General features: G+C 43.3%; 3 protein-coding genes across 3 annotated transcripts; 2 read left to right on the forward strand and 1 right to left on the reverse strand.

Moving 5' to 3' along the window:
* The first annotated feature begins 82 nt into the window (after positions 1 to 82).
* SARC_04483 (hypothetical protein) lies at positions 83 to 2877 on the forward strand. Its single transcript, XM_014301694.1, has 7 exons — positions 83 to 272; positions 876 to 1015; positions 1294 to 1367; positions 1529 to 1594; positions 1862 to 2063; positions 2300 to 2443; positions 2620 to 2877. Exons 1-7 carry the CDS (start codon positions 93 to 95, stop codon positions 2816 to 2818), a joined length of 1005 nt encoding a protein of 334 aa, XP_014157169.1. The 5' UTR covers positions 83 to 92; the 3' UTR covers positions 2819 to 2877.
* Positions 2878 to 4219: 1342 nt separating this feature from the next.
* SARC_04484 (hypothetical protein) lies at positions 4220 to 18291 on the forward strand. Its single transcript, XM_014301695.1, has 17 exons — positions 4220 to 4744; positions 6399 to 6525; positions 6888 to 7026; positions 7370 to 9171; positions 10334 to 10983; positions 11505 to 11954; positions 12411 to 13361; positions 13713 to 13853; positions 13991 to 14167; positions 14400 to 14578; positions 14740 to 15011; positions 15400 to 15521; positions 15857 to 15963; positions 16515 to 16684; positions 17005 to 17117; positions 17423 to 17507; positions 17916 to 18291. Exons 1-17 carry the CDS (start codon positions 4289 to 4291, stop codon positions 17975 to 17977), a joined length of 6003 nt encoding a protein of 2000 aa, XP_014157170.1. The 5' UTR covers positions 4220 to 4288; the 3' UTR covers positions 17978 to 18291.
* Positions 18292 to 19285: 994 nt separating this feature from the next.
* Positions 19286 to 20347, reverse strand: SARC_04485 (hypothetical protein; the record flags this gene model as incomplete). Its single annotated transcript, XM_014301696.1, has 2 exons — positions 19286 to 19439; positions 19879 to 20347. Coding segments are annotated over 2 exons (586 nt in total), but the record flags the coding sequence as incomplete, so codon positions are not given.
* Between the last annotated feature and the right edge of the window lie 1190 nt (positions 20348 to 21537).

Here is a 21537-nt window from a genome sequence, read left to right on the forward strand (position 1 = left end):
TATTAGTAATACCCACATCGGATGTACACGCATATATTGACCGATCTGATCATCGTTTTGAATGTTCTTCTTTTCTATCATCAGCATCGCCAATGCCGAAAGTATCCCCCGCCGGGCTTAGACGGTCAGGAGATAGTAAATCGTCACTCAGAGGATACTGGGTGCGTGTTAGGTTCATTATAAGGTGTAATACGGAATATGGCGAAAGTTTGGCCATTGTAGGCAGCTCCAGTGAGATTGGCAAGTGGAATGTGGCTAGCAGAGAGAACTTGGTATGTTCTAGTCGAGGGGTGAATGTTGCGTGCTAGTCTTAAGCGCGCATGGTTTATTTAGGCTGTTCAAATATAATCCGAACGCCGATTACAACCTCATTAAATGAAAAGGCGTATTGTACTATGCATAATGTCTGGGTGGAGGTGTAAATAGGCAATGTAAAGGGCCAATTCTATGCATGCAAAATATTTTGGAGCGTGAATATTGTATGATTCTGTGGCGTCATTCGCTAGAGTACGTGAATATCGGAATAGTCACTCATGTACCGCCTTTGACCAATATACGGCGCTAGCGTCTTTTTCAGTGCACTCACTGCGAAATGTTGAAAGCACGCAAGCTTTTACGTGCTTCTGAATGCGCCTCACAAAAACTTCTTATCTTTCATCATATCTTGCATGCCTTCTTTGGATTGTTATTTCGCGTATCGTGTTCATCGCCGCCCCTTCGGACGCCTCAGGGCAATGAAATTCATCGAATAGATTTGCATCGAAGTGTTTGGTATTGAATCTCTTCACGGCGAGCTCATGTAACTGATTATGAGATACCACTTACTTGTTGGTGTGTGTTAAATACATGCTTATATCGCCCGTTTCGCGTTTTAGGTATGGTGCGACGATGGCACGTGGCAGAAGACTATAGACTATTATCGTGACGCTGAAGAGAATTTGGACGTCGAGTACAAGCTGATAATTGTACGTTATGCGGGTACCACTCAGGTTTGCTGGGAGGATGGATTGAACAGGTATTTACATTTCCCTATGCAGTTTACGCCGTCAGATATTATCTTGTGCAGGCACAATACCCAAACTAAAGTGTCTTGGTAGGCGAAACTGATGTCTCTATGCGGATCTACTGTGAGTGAGTTTTTTGTTTTCGGTCATATGTATTGCTATTGAGTAACGTTTTCAAATAGGAGGAACAGGACGCGCTGCCATTCAGCTCCTCCGCTATTTCCCGGTACACAGTTAAATTCATTCCACGCTCGACTTATTCTGAATGGATACCCTGGCGATTTTACAGGCGGCTGCAGCATCCCACGGTTGATGTAGGATGTGTTTCAAATGTTTGTAGAAAAGAGGTCATGGTCTTCCCAGGTCTGTAGCTGCATCCCCTTGCTTTCTATTTCTTTTCTTGTGTATTTTCAATGTCGTCTCGATCATAGTACGTATCTGCGATAACGAATGCGGTGCAAATCTAGGTATTTCAAACCCAAATGCTGTGCTAAAGATATATCGGCCACGTTTACTGGTAGCAGATTATCCAGAGTGGCAAGATTATGGGCTGAAGAAATTTAAAGAAGTTACTTTCTCGACAGCTGGAGGTATGTAGGTCACCGGAGGGGGTTTGTAGTTATTTTTCACAATTTTTCACAGGCTATAATGTACATACTGCAGCATATATCAACCGGAGTGCACTTCAGGGCTGTGTTTCTTGTGTATCATCATTTGGGTACCAAATAATTGCTACGGAGAAGTGATCGAATTTAGCATACGTGTACTGAAGGGCTATCTATACAAAAGACAAATGATTAAACGCAACTCTACCTATGGGCAACTAGTGCTGAAATCGCGTCTAAAACCCCCATCAGGTGTGCTGTCCTTCAATATAGCGTGCGCCAAAGCTAGTCATACTGATATGCTGTCAACGTTTTTGACTGGTTTGCGACCGGAAACAAGGGCACGATATGGCGCTCATCCACTCACAGCCGAGTATGCCGCAGAGGCGTGCGACTACGGCTCGGATGCTAACCGATTGAAGACACATTTGCTGATCATATCGCCGGGTCCAAAGTAAGAACGGTTGCTGGCCTTTGTTTATATCAGTCAAATAACATATAACTTATGGACACTGTTGGGCTGTGCGATGTAGTACTATAAGTCTTGCTAGCATAACTTCGTGATCATTTGGAGTGATAAAACCTATAGGTTGCGACAATACACGTATCAAATAATTGCGGTCTTTTATTTCGAAGCAAGTTTTGTTTGTTGCCTCATACTCCTATGATGGGATTGTATACCCAATCCAGACCTGAAGTGGTGGGATATATACTGATGGACCAGAGTGAGATTACACATGAACATGAGCGTTACAGGAAATTGTACAACACACACCTCGAGTCACCAGTGGATATTTTCTTCGCGCCAGTGATGGGTGACAAGTATCAAAACAGGTATGGTTCTCCAACCTTACTACACTTTTCATCATTTCAAATCCCATCATTGGATTTTTATCGCTTAGTAAGAAAGTAAAGTCGTAAAAATTGGCGCCTGAGATTAAACTGCTATTCTGTATACATTATACCATTTATTATTTCTTTAAATATGTCTGGGTTTCATTGATTCACAGAGGAATTGCCTCCAGCGTTATACCGGTCGTGAAAAAGCATATTGAGGATATTCGTGCCCGCAGTATAGTTCTTCTAGGTGGGGTGCAGCAGACGAACGCGAGTGCTGTACACTTTTACCAAAAAAGTGGATTCCACAAATACGGAGAGTTCACTTGGGACAACCTAGTCAACGTAGATATGCGATTAGAAGTACGATAGCGTAAATAAAATTCTTGCCATATGGGTACTAAATATGATTTACTGATCAAGCTCGGCAAAAAAATACACAGCGTACTTCTAAGCTGCTTTAACCGATGATTAGTTATATTCGACAAGGCCATGGACGTAAAACAGACCACCGCCACAGTTTTTAACATTTATTGCTATTCAGTTCTGTTCTGTATACGACTCTGTAGCGGTCCACAAGAGGGATGTCCTGTTAAGATAAGACAATGGCATCGTAAATACCATACCTCCGATACGAATTCATATATACTTAGTTCTGAGTTTTATAACGAATGCATGTCGCCCAGTCTCGAGTAAACATAGCTGTTGTGCAGAGCCAACGTGCTATGCACACAGCCACACATAGACATCCCGAGGCTTTTACGGAAATAATTCATCTCTGTAAAATTGAGACTTCGAGTCTACACTAAAAACGTTATCCGATATAATGTTTATAAGAAATAATAAAACTATCGATTTACGTACAACTTTTATTTACCATATAGTCCATCTCTCAAATGGCTGGGTACATTCATGAGGTCATACTATGATCCGATTGTGTTCCTAAATTTTGGCGCCAGAAATAGCCAGCAGCAGTGAAAGTGAATTATAGCTAAATGGTCCGTTTCGTCTGAAATAGGTGCACATGGCAAGTGCAATTTTTTAAATTTTATTCACTATATTTGACCCCCAAAGTTATACCGTTTATCCATTATAAAAATTCGTCTTTACGTTGACCTTATATGTGGACATATCGTAACGTATTGAGCTCTGCTTCGAGTTAGTATATAGTATATACTTGGTACGCTGCCGACAAATATACCTGCTTTTTATTTCTGCAGGTTCAGGTTGTTTCGACCAATAGCTACGAAATGTAAAGAAAAAGAAAATCAGATGCCACGGACTTAAACTTATGACCAATAAGGGAGCTGTGAAGGCATAGGAATTTTGCTCCAAGAATATCAGTACATTTTATTCGGGACCGTCTTGCTTACATAAATATCGTGGGTTCGTGACTCAGTCTGACTCTGAAGTTTCTGAACTCTGAACCGACGTCAACAACTGGAACTCGAAGACTCGTCAGTTTTTTGTGTAGAAACGGTTTAACGTTTTTCGTTTCTAGAAACCTGTACGCCATACAATAGCGGTTAGTTCTATGTTCATATTGCATATAAAATATTTTTTTGTTTTTAAAACAAAAGTTGAACGTATAATACAAGAATGGGGGGGGGGTTTTTTGGAATTAATTTTAACGGTTTTCAACGTAACATACATCCTCAAAAAAAAATTGTCCTGTTAAATCAACAAAGTAAAAAAGTTATATATTTTAAAAATACTTGCGTGTAAATAGTCGGGTATTCGTCTGAACATGGGTCACTTCTGCCACGCGTTTAGAAGTTACAACTGATTAATACTCTGGTATGTATACATAGTCCCTGCAATAGTATACAATAATTTAACGAGATGGGATGGTTTAGCTCTGTGATGGACGGCATCGAGAACCAGGCCGTGAAACGAGGTATTCTCACAGATGTCGACACACAGGTGCACGAGAAGCTGGCCAAACAGGGCACGCTGACAACACCCACAGGTAGTGAGGCTGTGGTAACCGATGATGAAATGAGCGGGAATAACAAAACGAACGACACTGCGTCTACATCAAATGATGCAAATAATAGTAATGATATAAGAGAGGCACATAGCCCGTTCACAAGGTCGCCCAAGGTCAATAGAGTGGATATTTCCACCCCGACAGAAAATCACGGAGGACAACAAGTACATGCACAAAACAATGAACAACGCCAAGAGCAACAGCTACAAGCACCCAATGTACTCAACACGCAGATGTCAAACGAGAGCGCGGGCGCCAGCCACGTGAGCCTGATCTCGGGAGCGTCGGACGATGAAGGCCTAGACCATGTAAGTTGATTGTGCATGTGATGTTTCCTTGTTTGTATGGTTATGTAGATGAGAAGCTGACTATGTTTGTATCTTTATGTCTATGTTTTTCTGTCAACTTAGCTCTAGAATACTGTATATATATATGTATATATGTATATATATATATATATATATATATGTGTGTGTGTATATATATATATATATATATTATATATATGTATATATATATATATATTTAGATCTAGATATAGATATAAATATAGATATAGATATATATTTATAAATATATTACAATGTATATATATATCTCCTTCCGGTCCGTTTAAGAATGCTCTGATTAAAAGAAAATTCTACTAGTCGGGTATTTCACGTACACATGCACGTATGTGTATTTTGTTACAGTGAAGCGCTAGTGTTTCATGATTTTTTTGTATTCATCCCAACTTCATAAATACTATCCGCGAGATCACTGCATAAACACCCATGTAACTACGTGCACATTTTTTTAGGTATGAAATGAACACAGATATATCGTGTATAAGTAGTGAATGTTTGTTTGTATTGCAAGTCAGTGTGTGTGTGGTGTGCTTTGTTGTTCACACGAACTAACTTCGATGCGATTCTCGGGGATAGAATTTCCGCACTGTAGTCCAATATACCTGTGGAAGCGCTGTGATTCGTGATATCAGTGCACCTATGCGTTTCCTTAGCTTGGCACTCGATCTCGTGCCATTAGCACATGCATATGTACTATCGAGGGTGGGGGGGGGGGCTTAGAAAGCATAGTGAGCTCATACGAATACAATGTGACCTACGATAGTACGATAGCACGATAGCTTCTACGCTAAGGATCATCTGTTTTGTCTGCACGGTAACATTACGGATATCAAGATATAATCTGCTCGTCGATACATGGAATTTCGAGCAGTAGTCTGATCAAATGTATACATGTGTGTTTAGATGGGTATAATCTCAAAACTTCAACAGGTATTCATATAACAATAAGCAATAGTGTTAGTCCTCGAGATTTAGCATGGCATTGTGCATGGGATGTCATTGGCAATAGTGTACGTGTGCATGTACCTTAACAGCGCTACTTTCGGCTTGACTATTGTACATGTGAAGTAGCTCAGTACGAGGTGCTCTCACATTCACAGCTTTTATTTCTCTATTTGTAGATGTATTTGCCTTGGTAGCGCTCGATGTGAAGTGAGATATTCGTTAATTAGATACTTGATTTCGTCGTACTGTTACGTACGTTATTGGGCATGAACACTTCATCTACTCGGCAGATGTGTTGAAAGTATATGAATCATTCTCGATTGTTGCAATCGTCAATTTCTATTCCTGGACAGTACTACTCGATAATCATTCTCATCTGTATCACCGAGTAGTATATGCAATACTGAGTACAATTATTAATTGCTATATGCTTTCGAAATAGAAGTTGATGTGAATAGCATCCTTACTGAAAAATATATGGGAGAATGTACTGTGGATGGTAACGAATAACAGCTATGCTTAAAAGGTCAACATCTTGTACGTGGTGAAATGATCTTTTTTTTTGTGGGGGATGCTACTTGAAAAAAGTGCACTTACGCTTCGGTCCATATATATGATTTCTCCGGACCACCTAAACTCACTCATGCTCACTTTTCACTCACTGGAACAGTCACAAAGGCTCGAGCAAAATATGCTGAGTGTCCTTTCTGGAAATGGCGAAGGTGACAATGTTTCCGCGCACATCGATGCTGCAATCTCAGCTGAAGCTCCAGTGGTTGTCGATAGCGGTATCAATGGTAGGCCCACATAGTTTGCAGTGGTTGCTATATGTACTCTGTAGTGTCGTTGTGTTCATACAATAAGTGGCCTTGACTAGCATGATAGCCGTCTCGTGACACTTTGCGCATATCGGTCACGCTGTGCCGATATGGCTTAGTGAATACGGTCTACATACAGCCGGTTGTATTTCATACACCAACATATGTGCTCGCAGGATTAAACTCATTATCAGCAGGCGCTACAATGTTAGCCGACGTATATGCACGAATCAGCCTGCTGAAGACCACTTTACAGTTCAAAGTGAATTTCTGTGGATATTCTTTTGTTCTTTTGATGTCCTTTTCTATTCACACTTGCGTCTTGTTACAATGCTATGCAGCTTGGATGCAGCAAGTCGAAGCCGCTCCACCTAGTGATGCCGATTCAGATACGGATGTTGCAGAAGAGGCAAACAACGACTTCGTGTCGGATTCGGAGACGGAGGCAAATACCCCAAAGGCGTCTAGGGCGAAGGACAGGTGTGTGGACTGCCTGGGCGGGACCTAATTTTGAGTTGTAGATCACTCCGCATTTTGTGAAGTACAAAATGATATTTATACATTGCTTCTGCATAATTTTTTTCGGCGCCTGCGTCCACCTTTCATTCACCTCTGTTGTACCATGCACGAGTATTCTTGACTAGTATCTGACTTCTATCCCTTGACTTACTCGTAGAATATATTGAATAATTGTTCGAAATATATCAATAATTGTATATCTAAAATCCCTTTTTGTTTTGTACGGCTTTCAAATCGTCTATCAATCATTAACCCCGTATTCTCATTCTTCGCTTATCGTCCCCCGAATATTGCAATGCACCAGTCGTGCATATGATAGTGACGACGACACTGAACTAAAACACCCCACAAAGAGTGTACAGGCAGCACCCTTACCCGCGGGCAGCAAGAGTGTTAATAGTGACCAAAGTGAAGCATATTCTGATGCGGTAAGCGAGTACAATGAAGATTCTGATACAGACGTGGAGTTTGTCGATGAGTTCGGGAATGTCATCCCCGCAGAAGAACTGGACAAGGGCCTGTGGAAGGTACAAAGCGACGGAGATGAGAGCCCAGCACACGCACACGAGGACGAATACAGCAGTGAAGAAGAAAGCGGGAGTGGGAGTGAGATTGAGTATGTGGATGAGGACGGCAACGTGATTCCGGCTGAGCACATTGCAGCTGGCCTGTATGCGGCAGCAGATGAGGAACTGACAGACGAGGACGCTGTGGCAAGAGGTGAGGAGCAGGCGTTTGCTGAAGACGCACACGAGGCGCTCGACTCAGACCGCAATGAGGTTACTACCATAGAGCTTGACCCAAATGTACAGGCACTAAGTGAACACAAACAACAGATTCTGGACACCGAGGTAGACTTTCAGGTGTACGAGGCATCCGGTAGTGAAAGCAACGCGGAAATTGAAGGGGGCACAACTCCGCCAATTGCACAATCCAGGCCATTAGTGACGCTACTGGATACCGAAGGTTCTGAGAGCTCCAGCTTCAATCGTGTGGCGCCGGTCAGCGATAGTGGAGATGGATACGATGCTGAGTTGCACGAGAGTGCAGAAAATTTGGCGACAGGTTTCAATCGGGTGGCCCCTATGAGTGATTCTGATAGCGAAGATGACGCGGTTGTGAAGGCGAATGCAGGTCATGCTTCTGATTCTGATAGCGAAGATGACGCGGTTGTGAAGGCGAATGCAGGTCATGCTTCTGATTCTGATAGCGAAGATGACGCGGTTGTGAAGGCGAATGCAGGTCATGCTTCTGATTCTGACAGAGACCCTGTTGACGAACCGAGGGGATTTAATCGCGTTGCGGCCATGAGCACTGATTCGATAGTAGAGCCTCAAGGCTTCAATCGCGTTGCAGACTTGAGTACTGATTCCCTGGGTATACCAGCAGGCTTCAACCGAGTTACAGCTATGAGCACTGATTCACTAGAAGAGCCGGCAGGATTCGATAGAGTTACGGCCATAAGCACGGATTCTCTAGTAGAACCGCAAGGATTTAATCGTGTTGCCGCTATGAGTGCTGACTCTGTGGATGAGATGGATGGGGAGCCCAAAGGTTTCAATCGAATGGCCTCAATGAGTGAGAGTGGAGATGAGGATCTACTCGACTTTGGTACCGGCACGGTCCCTATTACTCACACTGAACCGCCAAAGGCTGCTGCCAGGCCTATGCCGTCAATTGTGCTGGACGAGGCACCTACTGAAAGAAATGAGTCGGCAGAACTAAAGAACAAGACCAGTCGTAACTTGCTGGAGTTTGCTGAGGGGGAGGAGTCGTTGGATTCAAATGACCTCTTGGACTCGAATGACCATCTGAGTGTAGTTGACAGTGACAGCGGCGACGAAGACCCGGCCTTTGACGTAGACTACGTGGAGTCTGCGCGACGCAATAGCGAGATGAATCAAAGCAGTCGACATGCCTCAGGTGGTGACAACGACACTGACGATGAGAACATGCGATCTGTGAGTCGCATGAGGTATTTCAGGGCTTCAGATGAGGAGGAGGCGGTCTCTGCTGATGAGATTGAGGATGTGTGGGACACGGACGAGTACGGCAACCCAGTGGATGCTGATGGTCGCCCACTGGGCGTGATGTATAGCAATGAAGGTGTAGGGTTGATGCAGTCATGGCTAGTTGTGCACAAGTTGTATCGAAGGCATATTTGCATTCCAACTGGTGTTTATGTGGTTGGGAGTCGTCTTGTCACATTATTTACCGTATTTTTTAAACGCGCTAAGCTACAGCAGTTTAACACGTAGCTATCATTCAGTATAATACGTGCCTAACATTCCGTATAACCGTAGTATGCCCTTCATATAATATGTGCGTATGTCTAATTTGCCACGAAAAATATACTATATGTTATACACACGATACCAGCATTCACATGATACTAGATCTTATACATATGATACCAGCATTCACATGATACTAGATGCTATACGTACGATACCATACGATACCAGCATTCATATGATACTAGAGGCTTTACATAGGACATCGGCATTCATATGATACTAGATATTCTACATTCGACACCGGCATTCAAAGATACTAGATGCTTTACATGATACCATCATCCATATGGTACTAGATATTTTACATACGGCACCGGCATTCATATGATACTAGATGTTATACATACGATACGAGCATTCACATGATACTAAATATTCTACATACGACACCAGAATTCATATGATTATATATATTCTACATACGACACCCGCATTCATATAATACTGGATTTTATGCATATGATATAGCATTCATATGGTACTGAATATTTTACAAACTATACCAGTATTTATATAATACTGGATGTTTTACATACGACACTAGCATTCATATGATACTATATATTTTACATACGACACCAGCATTCACGCGATACTAAATATTCTACATACGACACCAGCATTCATGTGATACTATATATTCTACATACGAAACCAGCATACATATGATATTGGATGTTATGCATTTGATATAGCATTCATGTGGTACTGGAAGTTGTGCATATGGTATAGCATTCATGATGCTGGATGCTGTGCATATGATATAGCATTCATATGATTCCTGATGTTATACATATGATACCAGTATTCGTATGCTACTAGATGTTATATATACGATACCAGCATCCATATTATACTGACATTCACATGTAAAACCATGCGCATATGATACTTACGTTTACTTATTTGCCACATATACGTTCAACGATACTAAAATATACTATTTTTCCAATGATCACTGTCTTCCACAGAAGGTACTGTTCTACAAGGAGGTCTCGACTCCGTGCAAGAAGTAGATGAGGAAGCTCTGGGCTCACAAAATAGTTCTCGACAGAACAGCCGAGAAAGAGGCGACTACCGTATGCCGCCGCAGATGGTAGAACTCTTGGCTGTATTGGATCGTGAACGTGAAGAGAGGCACGCGGAAATGGAGCACATCCAGAAGGATATCGCGCGTGCTAACGAGGAGAAACAAACACTTGCAAAGCTCGCTGAAACTCTGGAGCGGGATAAGGCCGAGTTGAAGGGCATGCATGCGGCGGAGATGGCAGCAGTGCTGAAAAGTAATGCAGCAACAAACGAAGCACATCTCAGCGAGCTCGAGGCCTTGCAGGACAAGAACGAAGCTGAGATACAGGCGCTGAAGAGCATCAACGAAGAGCGCGAGCTTGTCGTAAGCGGCTCCACCGAGGCGCATGCAGAGCTGCAGGAGAGACTGGAAAGAGCACACGAAGAAATTTCACAGCTACGCGAGGTTATTGACCGCACCACACAAGATCTGGCCGATAGCCTGGCGAAGGCTGAGGATGAGACTAGCAATGCGACGCAGGAGAAGCAAAAATTTGCGGAGAAGGAAATGCTCAGTCAGGAGCTTGAGAGGATCCGAGACTCGCACACAAAGGTAATCATCGGGTATAATTGGTTAAGTCTTTGTGATGAGATGATTCGATATAGTGGGCCGGTGGTTCACATATATAACACTTGAGCGATTGGCAATAGACATACAATGAGTTACATCCGAAACGCCGAATACATTGACACTGGGCAAATGCTCGCTCATGCGGTAGATCAGAGAAAATAATTTATTTCAGACGAAACCGAGTATTCATTGTAAGAACGTGTTGTTTTTACCATGGATGTGGACTGATTGTATTTAGTAAGAATATGGTGTACACTGTAAGGATCACCGTGCATAGTAAAGAATGCCCCTTGGATAGGCTGTGTGTGGTATCGTTTCCACTTGTGATATCTGTAGAGGTATCACACGTGACAAACATGTGTGTACGAGACCACCACATATTCTTTCGTTGTAGATCAGCGAGGTATTTTAGACTGCCATACCACGATGTCGAGATATTAGTATAGATTATTTATATATATAAATTTGGTACTAACATGCAACAATCCACTACAACCACTAAGGCCCTCATGGATCTGGATGAGTCACAAGAAACTACTCGCGACATGGAGTCGCAAATGCAAGTGGCGCTCGCGAAAGCCCAGGCGGACCTTGCTGATCTGCAAGCAAGCAACGATGCCGACATGCAACGTCTGAGCGAGGAGAAGGAGCTTGTGGTGATCGAGCTAGGGCGTATGACTGAGATGAAGGACCGCATGAGTGAAGAGAAGCACCATGCAGCCGCAGAGCTGGCACAGAGCCACATGGGGGCAGAGGCGGCGCAAATGGAGTTGGCCGAGGTTCGGGATATTTTGGAGCAGGAGATAGGCGTGGTGAGCGAATTGAAGGCACTGGCCGCCGAAATTCCAGAGCTCAAGATCAAGCTGGACATCGCCTTAGCGGATGTGGATCAGCTTCGTCAGAAACTGGCGATCGCGGAGGAGTCCCATACGAACGATGAGGAAAAGGAGAAGGTGTGTGAGAGAGTGGTTCTTTGTGTATGATGCAATATGTATATATGGAGTACTGTATGTGAGAGGGGTATATTATTATAATTCCGTGTCTGGTTTTGCACGTGCTGTAGAATCAGTTTTTTTTCAATATACATGTAAATGATTGCTAGCCACAGCTAATTTCCGGATTATAATATTTAAAATTAATCGGATTCGTCCTGCATGCGCAGGAGAACGAGAGCTCGCTCTGTCTTTCTCTATTATATTTATCAGTCTAAATACTGACGACGCTCGCGTAAACTAGTACAAACTTTTATCATTAGCGTATGGTTCTTACGTCAGCCAGTGAGTGATCGAGAGCCATCGATGCGTTACAAGCACACATCGCAACTACGTGCGGCTATAATGTCGCCCTATTTGACATTTCGCTTAATTTGGCTCTCAACCAAACTCGTGACTGCTATATCCTCCCCACAGCTCCGTGATCTGGTCGAGGAGACGTCTCGCAAACTACAAGCCAGCGAAGCAGATGCCCAGGAAACCCATGCGAAGCTTGCTGATCTGGAAGCGACCGTCAGTAGGCTCGAAGCAGACGTGGAACGCGCTGAAGCCGAGGTAGAGAAGTCTCAAGAACAAATACAAGCACTGCAGAAGGAGACTGACCGTGCGCGCCAGGAAAATGAGGGGCTCACGAGCGAGTTGGAGGAGGTGCGCAGCGAACGAGCTAGTGCGCAGCAACAGGCCGAGGCAGCCACCGCGCGCAGTGTCGAATTGGACAATCGTGTACATGAGCTGCTGGCAAAGACCATTGGCCTGCAAGAGGCGCTGCAGGAGCTGGAGGGCGAGTCCGACGGGAACACCGCGGCCTTGCAGGACGAGTGTGCCGCACTAGAGAAGGCCAACATCGAGCTGGAGGAACGGTACAGTGCGCTGGAAGCACGCAGTGATGAACTGATGGCTACGCTTGCAGAGGCCGAGACACGCAAGGGCGAGCTGCAGGACCGCAAGGCGGACTTGGAGTCCCGCAATACGGAGTTGGCAAATCGGGTCACGGAGTTGGAGGTCAAGCTACAGATTGACGGGGAGGAGCGGTCTCATCTAGTGGCAGAGAATGAACGCGAGCTCGATGCGCTCAAGAAAGAACGTGACGAATTGTACACAGAGTCTGAGTTCTTGACTAAGCAGTGCGAGGCGCTCGAGCAGAAGTGCTTGGATCTGGAGAGCCGGCTGAACGAGGCAGGGGATGCCAGAGACGAGGAGGTGGTGAGCATGCTGCGGTGGAAGATCGAGGAGATGCGTGGGGCAGTCGAGGCCACCCACCAAGACTTGGGCGAGCGTGAAGTATTCGCTGACGCGCAGGAGGTTGTCTCAGATGATGACCATATGAGTACTGGCGAGATGTTGGAGGCTGGCTCGGATGTGGTGCAGGTATGTGCGAGGATTTAGGACATATTACTTTTGTCTTCAATCTCGTGTAGTATTATAGTATGCACTTACACATTTACACATGTCTAGAACATCGTGGTGGCACAGACTATCAGATAACCATACACCTTTGACTTGGCCCACTTAAGCCCTTTTTGTGTCTACGTTATATGCAGTCGTACCTTCAGCTCCAGATTTACGTGGCGACTATATGGGCTGTCAGAGTTCACCACCTTCCATGAGATTTGTATATGCATTCAAAAAGGAATCGAACGAAGATTCGTTCGCTTGTATATCTATAGTATATCGTATTTCTGATTCTGAATTTTAATGGTAACAATTTCAATTTCTCAGCTCAAGAAACGCATCAAGGTACTCGAGAAAGAGCTCAGCGTGGTCCGCTCGGCCTACGTGGAGTCTACCAGTGGTAATGATGAGGACTACGCCAGAGACAATGAAGAACTACGCGAGAAGAATGAGAAGCTAAACAAAGAGGTACGTGGCTGTGATCAGACTACGATAATATTTTAGAAGCCACGGGCATATTGGTTTCCTATGCTTACTGTTCACCTCGTTTCCACACGCAGTATGCCTCACAATTTACTTGTCACTCTGAACCTTGCAACCGTTAGATTCTTCAGCTGGAAGTGGAGGCGGCTGAGCTCAGAGGCGCGACTGAGACAAACGAGAGCCAATGCGACGAGTTGAGGAAAGAAGTAGAGGCTCTACGACAGGAATTGGCCGACAGCACCGCGCAGGCGTCTGAACTGCGCAAGCAAGTGTTTGAGCTGGAGGACATCCGAGACGATGTATGATATACATGGAAGTGTGTATAATTTCAGCCGCTCAGAAAGCTTTTATTTTGGACCTTGAAGGTCCCCAAAATGGGCAAGGGACGGGTGTTTGTTTGTTGAAGGAAGAGTTTTGGTATATAGCCTAGTTTCACAGACCATACTCTATATAACCCACATCGATTGTCTCTAGCTATATTGGTGTATCTTAATTAATACCGATTGTATTTGTATGCTCAACTTTGCACAGCTCGAGAGGAAAATGCAAGAAATGAATACTGGCACTGGCGATGCTGACTTCAAGCTGCGTTTGGCAGAGGAGAAGGTATCTGTTCTGACAGAGCAGATTGCCGCTATGGAAACAGAGGCGGATGAAACCGAAGCTGAGCTCGACGACGTCCTTGCGAAACTAGATCTTGCTGTAGAATGGTGGGCAAGCTGATTCGAAGTCGTTTTATTGGCATGTGTGTGTGTGTGTGAAGTAAGTATACGTAGCTGATGTATCTGTCGAATGTGTGGCACCTGATGAAGTTTGAAATGTAGTATCCCAACTAATTACATCAATACCAATATCGATTCGTGCCTTGCAGCCAAGCCATGTGCAGAGAGCTGGAGAAGAAACTCGAACAAGCGAAAGAAGAGAAAGCGGCGGAGAGAGCCTCAGAAATCGCTAGAATCGAGGCCAGCAAGAAACAGCTTGAGAGCGAGAAGGCAAAAGCAATGACTGATGCAACTGAGCAGATGATTCAATTCGAGAAGGTGAAGGGCGAGTTCACAAGGAAGATTAAGAGGCTGACCGATGAGTGTGCGCGTGAGCAATCGTTGAGGGAAGATGCTGTTGCGCAACTACATGCGTCGGATGGTACGCCTTTGTTCAGCTGTATGTGATGTGTGATTATCATAGTATTTGTAACTGAGACCTCTAAAAGTAGTGCAGTAGTTGTTTGTTTTGGTTGCGGAGTATTTTCCGTGTCTGTTAGCTAGCGTGGGGAATAACCTATTTTAAGTACATTGTACGACTAAGTTTGGGTATTGGGCATATTGGAAATCCTGCAAACTATCGTATCTTTTATGAAAAGTGTTGTATAGCATGGTAAAGTCTGCTGGAAATTTCACCATCCTTAACAGTACACAACACTGCAGCAATATTTCCAGTTGTGAGTGCCGTCATTCAGGATCGCAAACATTCTGTAGAATCGATAGCTACGTAGCAAGCAGGTGCTCACGTTGATCATACTGTATATTCTCAGCATCTGTTGAAGTGGATGCTAAAATGGGCGAAATGCACCAAGAGCTTGAGGCGGCACAAGCTAAACTCACCATTGCGGAGCAGAAGATTAGCAAATTAAGGGACGAGGTCAATGGCGCAGCGGTATGTGCGCAGCTAAACCCTAAAACATGGGTTACGCGCTCAGTTTGGGTCTTGCTATATCTTTTGCTTGCGTGCTTTGGTTGACCACTGCGCATCCTATTAGTTGAACACTGAGCATCCTTTGTATTCATGATATTTTTTTAGTTATTCCATGACGCTGCAGGACGTTTTGCATAGCGTCAGCCGCCAATGAAAACGTTTTAGATAATTGGCAGGCAGAGACTTTTAGCCGGGAGAACAAGCTTGCTTATACCAACCCAAAAAAATATTGAACACCCCCTACTCCATAGTACTAACCCAACATGTATATCGAACACCCCCTACTATCCTTACAGCCGGGAATTGCGGAGAAACTCGCGCTCTTAGAACGTGCGGATGCCAAACGAGCCGCAGAAATACAACGGATTAAGAAGCGTCTGACCGACCGTACTGCTGAGCTCAAGTATGTGCTATTCATTACTCAGTCGATGGGTTACTGATCGTTTGAATGTACTACTAGGTCGTTTGGCACTATGCTACAATTGTGATTAACCTTTTATCATAATTCTATGTGGACAATTTTATATGTATATTTTTGTCGTATAAGTAGTATTGGTTAGTGTGAGTGATTGTGTGTAGATATTTGTCTGCATTGTCCAGGAATGGTTGACGTGAGCCACCATAGAAAACGGTGAGGAACAACAAATACATGGTCTTTGGTCTGTCTTTGTAGTCTTGGGTCTGTGCTTGCTATATATATATTACTGGAATGTAGAATCTTCTGTGATCTATCTTTGTAGTCTTAGATCTGTGCTTGCTATATAGATGTTACTGGAATGTAGAATCTTCTGTGATCTTTCTACATAGTTTTAGGACTGTGCCTGCTATATATATCTTAGACTGGAATGTAGAATCTTCTGTGATCTTTCTATATAGTTTTAGGTCTGTGCTTGCTATATATATCTTAGACTGGAATCTAGAATCTGACGAAACCAGCAACTCGATACTTCACAGGGCGATCAAAGACGAGAAGTTTGAATTAGAACGGAATTCGATCAGATCTACCAAGGCGAAGGAACGCCTTATTGAGCAATTGAAAAAGAAGGTTGCCAGTTTGGAAAGCAGGGATGCCACACGCTCAGCTTCTTCGAATGGCAAGAACGATTCGGAGAAGAAAATGAGAGGTATAAATGATGTAAATTGTGAGCTAGCACAGGCTCTGGCTGTTGTACAAATGATCCTAGATATTGCTTAACTACGTTGTGTGTTTATTCTGGTTAGTGAATTTGTTTTTGGTTTATTCTTAATAGTTATCTGGTTATTGAACGATAAGCCGATATCAATTCTAGTTGTTGTACTATAACGCGCGTTAGTTTTACCTAGGTAAGATTTGCTCGCCTATATGTATTGTGTCATAGACCTGCCGCAAACATGTTCATAATACAATACACCATGTTGCCTTGGAGATTCTGAATAGCACAGCACCATTCTTTTTCCCATGCAGAGAGCTTCGACGCCATGAACCGCCTTAGTGTTAAGCAAAGCAAAGACTTACAAGCAGCACGAAGGGAAAATGAGTTGTTGAAGGCAAATTTGCAAGCGTTAGAACTCGAGAGGGTATGTATTTCGCTTGTTTGGCTTGCGTTTAGTAGTAGTAACATATGTTTTTGTTTGTATTAGTTTTCCATACGCTTGTCCCTTGCTAACTGAATATTGGCTAGTACTGTCACCACATACCGACGAATGCTTTGTGGCTTGATCGGTGCCACTCGCAATTTCATCTGGCTGGTATGTACCAGGCAGCCTTCCTGACAGGCTTGTGATGAGATATTTATAATCCCTAACTCTGAACCCTAAAGCCTAAAACCTTGAACCCCTAAAATTCCATTCGCAATCACTCCATTCGCAACCAACTTCTGCAGGTACGTGCACAGGGGGAAATCGAAGGAAGTAGGAGGCGAGAGCATCGCGGCCGCTCGACAACACCTTCACAAATACGTCGTAATAGTAAGTGAGATTTGAAAGATATTAAAATACAGGTGTGCAATAGAAAGTGGAATAGAATCAATCCAGACTCATACAGTGAAACTGGCTATATTGTGTTAACTTCGTTTTCATACAAGCCAAATGTTTACCCTACCTTATCAGATGTTAGTGCTTAAGATCTTAAGGTTGAGACCATCGTCTCGCAGAGCAGTACACGCTCATGGTTGCTCGTAGTTGTTCTAGATTGACAGTGTTCGTGAATTACTATATTATGTGCCCCCACAAAATTTAAAATCAAGATGTGAAATAATGCTTGTCTTGAAAGAATACCATAAAATAATGTGCATTACAATGTTGTCCTTTGAATTGTCGCACCCGCACCCTTTTGAGCATGGACTAAACCATTCGGATTGTCCGTTCCATTGACAGACTCGAGATCTAGGCAAGGTTCAGGGTCGCGGCAGCAGGCTCGGGAATCGATCAGGGCTTGAGTAAGTCACAACCCCACAACCCGGTATCATCGTTCCCGGAATAATCATTAGTAAAACCCGATTTAACAAGGGCGGCTGCAAGAGCATGGACTCGCGCGTAAGAGCGTCGAAAGCATGTAATTAACAAAAGCATGCGGAATATGTAGCTAAGAAAAGCATGCGTATTGTATGATATATGCATAGCCAGTACAGGCATGAACAAGTTGTTGCTCAATAGTGAGCAGGTGACGACTCAGCTGCCTCCAGATGGTATGAATTGCGAGTGAGTGCTCATGATAGACATACGCTGAAATAAATCAATTCCCACTTGTAACTATATCACGTTTAAATCAATTTCTCTGTGTACGAAAAAAATACTTTCAAACTGGTGTGCTGATTGATGTTTTCAAACTGCCCTAGTCAACAGCCTATCAAATGTGCCAATAGATCAAATGTGCGTGCATTCGAATTGTTGCAATTTTTGGTATCGCCAGGCAATAAATTGCTATCCCACCTAGCGCGGTTTTAGTTGAGCTGAGCCCCTGGGGTAATAAGGGACCTGCCTAGTTCCTGAACAAGCAGATGGAGACAGTGAACTTAGCCTCGCTGTGCGTGTGCGTATGCGTTTTGAAAGTATTGTTGATGACATTAATATACGACAATGATCATTTACCGCAGTATGGTAAAGAATAGCCATATATCTTCAGTTGGCTGCAAACAATCGTTTACCATGCTACCTGTACTCGGATGATCAGGGCGACATGCGTGACTTTCATCTCAGAAAGCGCGAGAGGCACAAAAGTACGATTCGTAGACCGGCCTCTGAGGATCAAGCTGGTGATAATCAGTCGTATTCCCTGGGTTCGATTCCTGATTGAGGAAATTGCAATCTGGGATGGAGGCTTTGCACACAGCTCACATGGCAGTAAAAGTAGAGCGGGAGCTGATAGCCTCTGTCTGCTCATGCACACGTTTCAAGCTCTCCATCTGAAAGCAGTCCTGATCCAGCTCATAACAGCCGCGTGGCGTGCATACTTAATAGACTATCAGAAACTTGTGGGACATCCATCGAAGCCGTCGCTGGGACGGAGAATATTTATTCCACTGGTACATGTAAGATTGCCGGATGTGAACGCGATAATCTGATACCCTCATTCGATTAGAAAATCACAATGTAGATACTTGTCAAACTTAATCAATTCAGGCAATTCCGGCAGTACAAACGAATGGTTTATCAATGATTAGCTAATATTTTATTTATATGTATTATTCAGCAGTTGCCTTGTCAAACTTAATCAATTCAGGCAATTCCGGCAGTACAAACGAATGGTTTATCAATGATTAGCTAATATTTTATTTATATGTATTATTCAGCAGTTGTCTCCGGGTATATCCTCTCCTTAACCAGTAGTTTCTTAATGCGTTCCTTCTTCTCCTCGGTGACATATTCATTTAGAGAGTCCTGGGACGTAAGTAATAAGCTCTGTAGGAAGAAGGGATGGGGCAAGACTCTTACATATTAGAGTACAATGGTCGAGAATCATATCTACAATCAAAGTATTAGAATACAATGGTCGAGAGAATCATATCTACAATTATATTGAAGCAAAATGATCCAGTGAATTATCAGGAGTCTGAAAACATATTGAGAAAAGTGCAACATATATACAGTCAGTGCAGCTGGTATAAGAGAAATAAGTGCGGTTTCAGGAAGCATCTTTTGAACGTTGGGTGAGAACACTACTAAATATATTGCATCGGAGCTTCTAGATTAAAATTCAAAGATCATGCATGACGCTAGTGAGCTCTTCGCCATTCGCAAGGCTGATCTTCGTAAAATAATACGTATACACTGCTGGGCGGGTATGGCAGATAAAAACGTACATACAAGCAGATACATGTCAATGTTCGCACATACGTACCTTCACCGTAATATACTGTACAGGCGTGAACCCACTATCCTCGCAAGCCTGTAGTTCCCCTGCGTTCAGTAGATCGTAAGCGTCGTCCAGTCTTGTCATTTGAGTGCCTCTGTCACTGTCTGATGCGTGTTCTTCTGATGGCCCGTTCGTGCTTGTAACAGTGTCCGCCGCTACAATACTACTTCCTTGTAAGCTAACTGCTAGACTACTGTCGGTTCCCCGCACATCCCTTCGGATATCCATAAGGTTGCCATGGCAACCCTCCTTCGCCGCATCTCTAACTCTGCTATCTTGTTTAAACTTATCGACACTTTCCCAGTCCGTCAGACCCAATGTTCGATAATTCTGCAGTGTTTCAATCCGCCGCCTTAGACGACGTTCCCTCCGAAGACCGTCCACAAAGCACTTATAGGCCTTGTGATCTCTGAACAGCTTTGCGAATCCCGCCAGTTCGTCGCGTACTACATATCTGTCGGAAGCAAAAGACGGGCATTCATGAAAAGATCGCGTTGAAATTGAATTGGAAATTACTTAACAGCAAGGTTTTCAGCTCGTAATACGCGTACATTATTGTCTGGATGAAGAGTTTGGGCCTTCAGGTTCTAACTGACCCGAGATTGGTCATAAGTTACGACACTTCCATCTATATGAAACGTAGTGCAACATATACAAATACTGAACCACGTGGTAAAGATGGAGATTATACAAAATTTGGACTTAGAACGCGTGTATCAACAACATCGAGTAGTGGAAGGTGGATGTAAATGGGCAAATCGATAGATGTTAGCGAGAGGTAGATGTTAACAGGCGAATCGATGGGTGCTAATGAAAGGTAGATGTTAATTCGATTTAGCGAAAGTGTGTGTAAATAGGCAAATCGATGGATGTTAGCAAAAGGTAGATGTTGATAGGCAAATCGATATAGATAATAGCAAAAAATATATGATAACAGGCAAATCGATGGATGTTAGCCAAGGTAGATGCTAATTCGATAGAAAATAGCGAAAGTGTGTAAATAGGCAAATCGATAGAAGTTAGCGAAAGTATATGTAAGTAGTCAAATCGATAGATGCATGCAACGTAAAGGAACAATATAATAGCCTACTATACAGATCGTGACAGGTCATGAGATGCGACACCTGCATGAATAATATGATACAGACTTTCTAGTTGCTGTACTATCAGGTGGGAGATCAAGGGCGACACCTCAACTCGCATGTGATAATATACATCTCACATTAACGCCTAAACTGACACCATAAAGGGAACCAAAAACGCAAGGAGGAAGGTAGGTACTTGTTTGTGGTGAATTATTTGGCCAGCCACGGGTTTGTACACCTCACAAGGGCACCTGCACTAAATCATTCTAAAATAGCAAATACCATCGAACACAGGGTATACATGCACAAGCAATGGCACCCTTTGCACAAGCTGAACAAACAATACACATAATTATATGTATATATATGCATGTATATATATATATATATTTGTATATATATATATACATACGTCCGCGTATATATATATATATATATATGCATACATACATACTTACATACATACATATACATATACATATACACACGTACATACATACATACATACATACATACAGACAGACAGACAGACAGACAGACATACATACATACATACATA

This window comes from Sphaeroforma arctica (genome assembly GCF_001186125.1).
Source record: "Sphaeroforma arctica JP610 unplaced genomic scaffold supercont1.253, whole genome shotgun sequence".
In the NCBI taxonomy this organism is placed as follows: Eukaryota; class Ichthyosporea; order Ichthyophonida; genus Sphaeroforma; species Sphaeroforma arctica.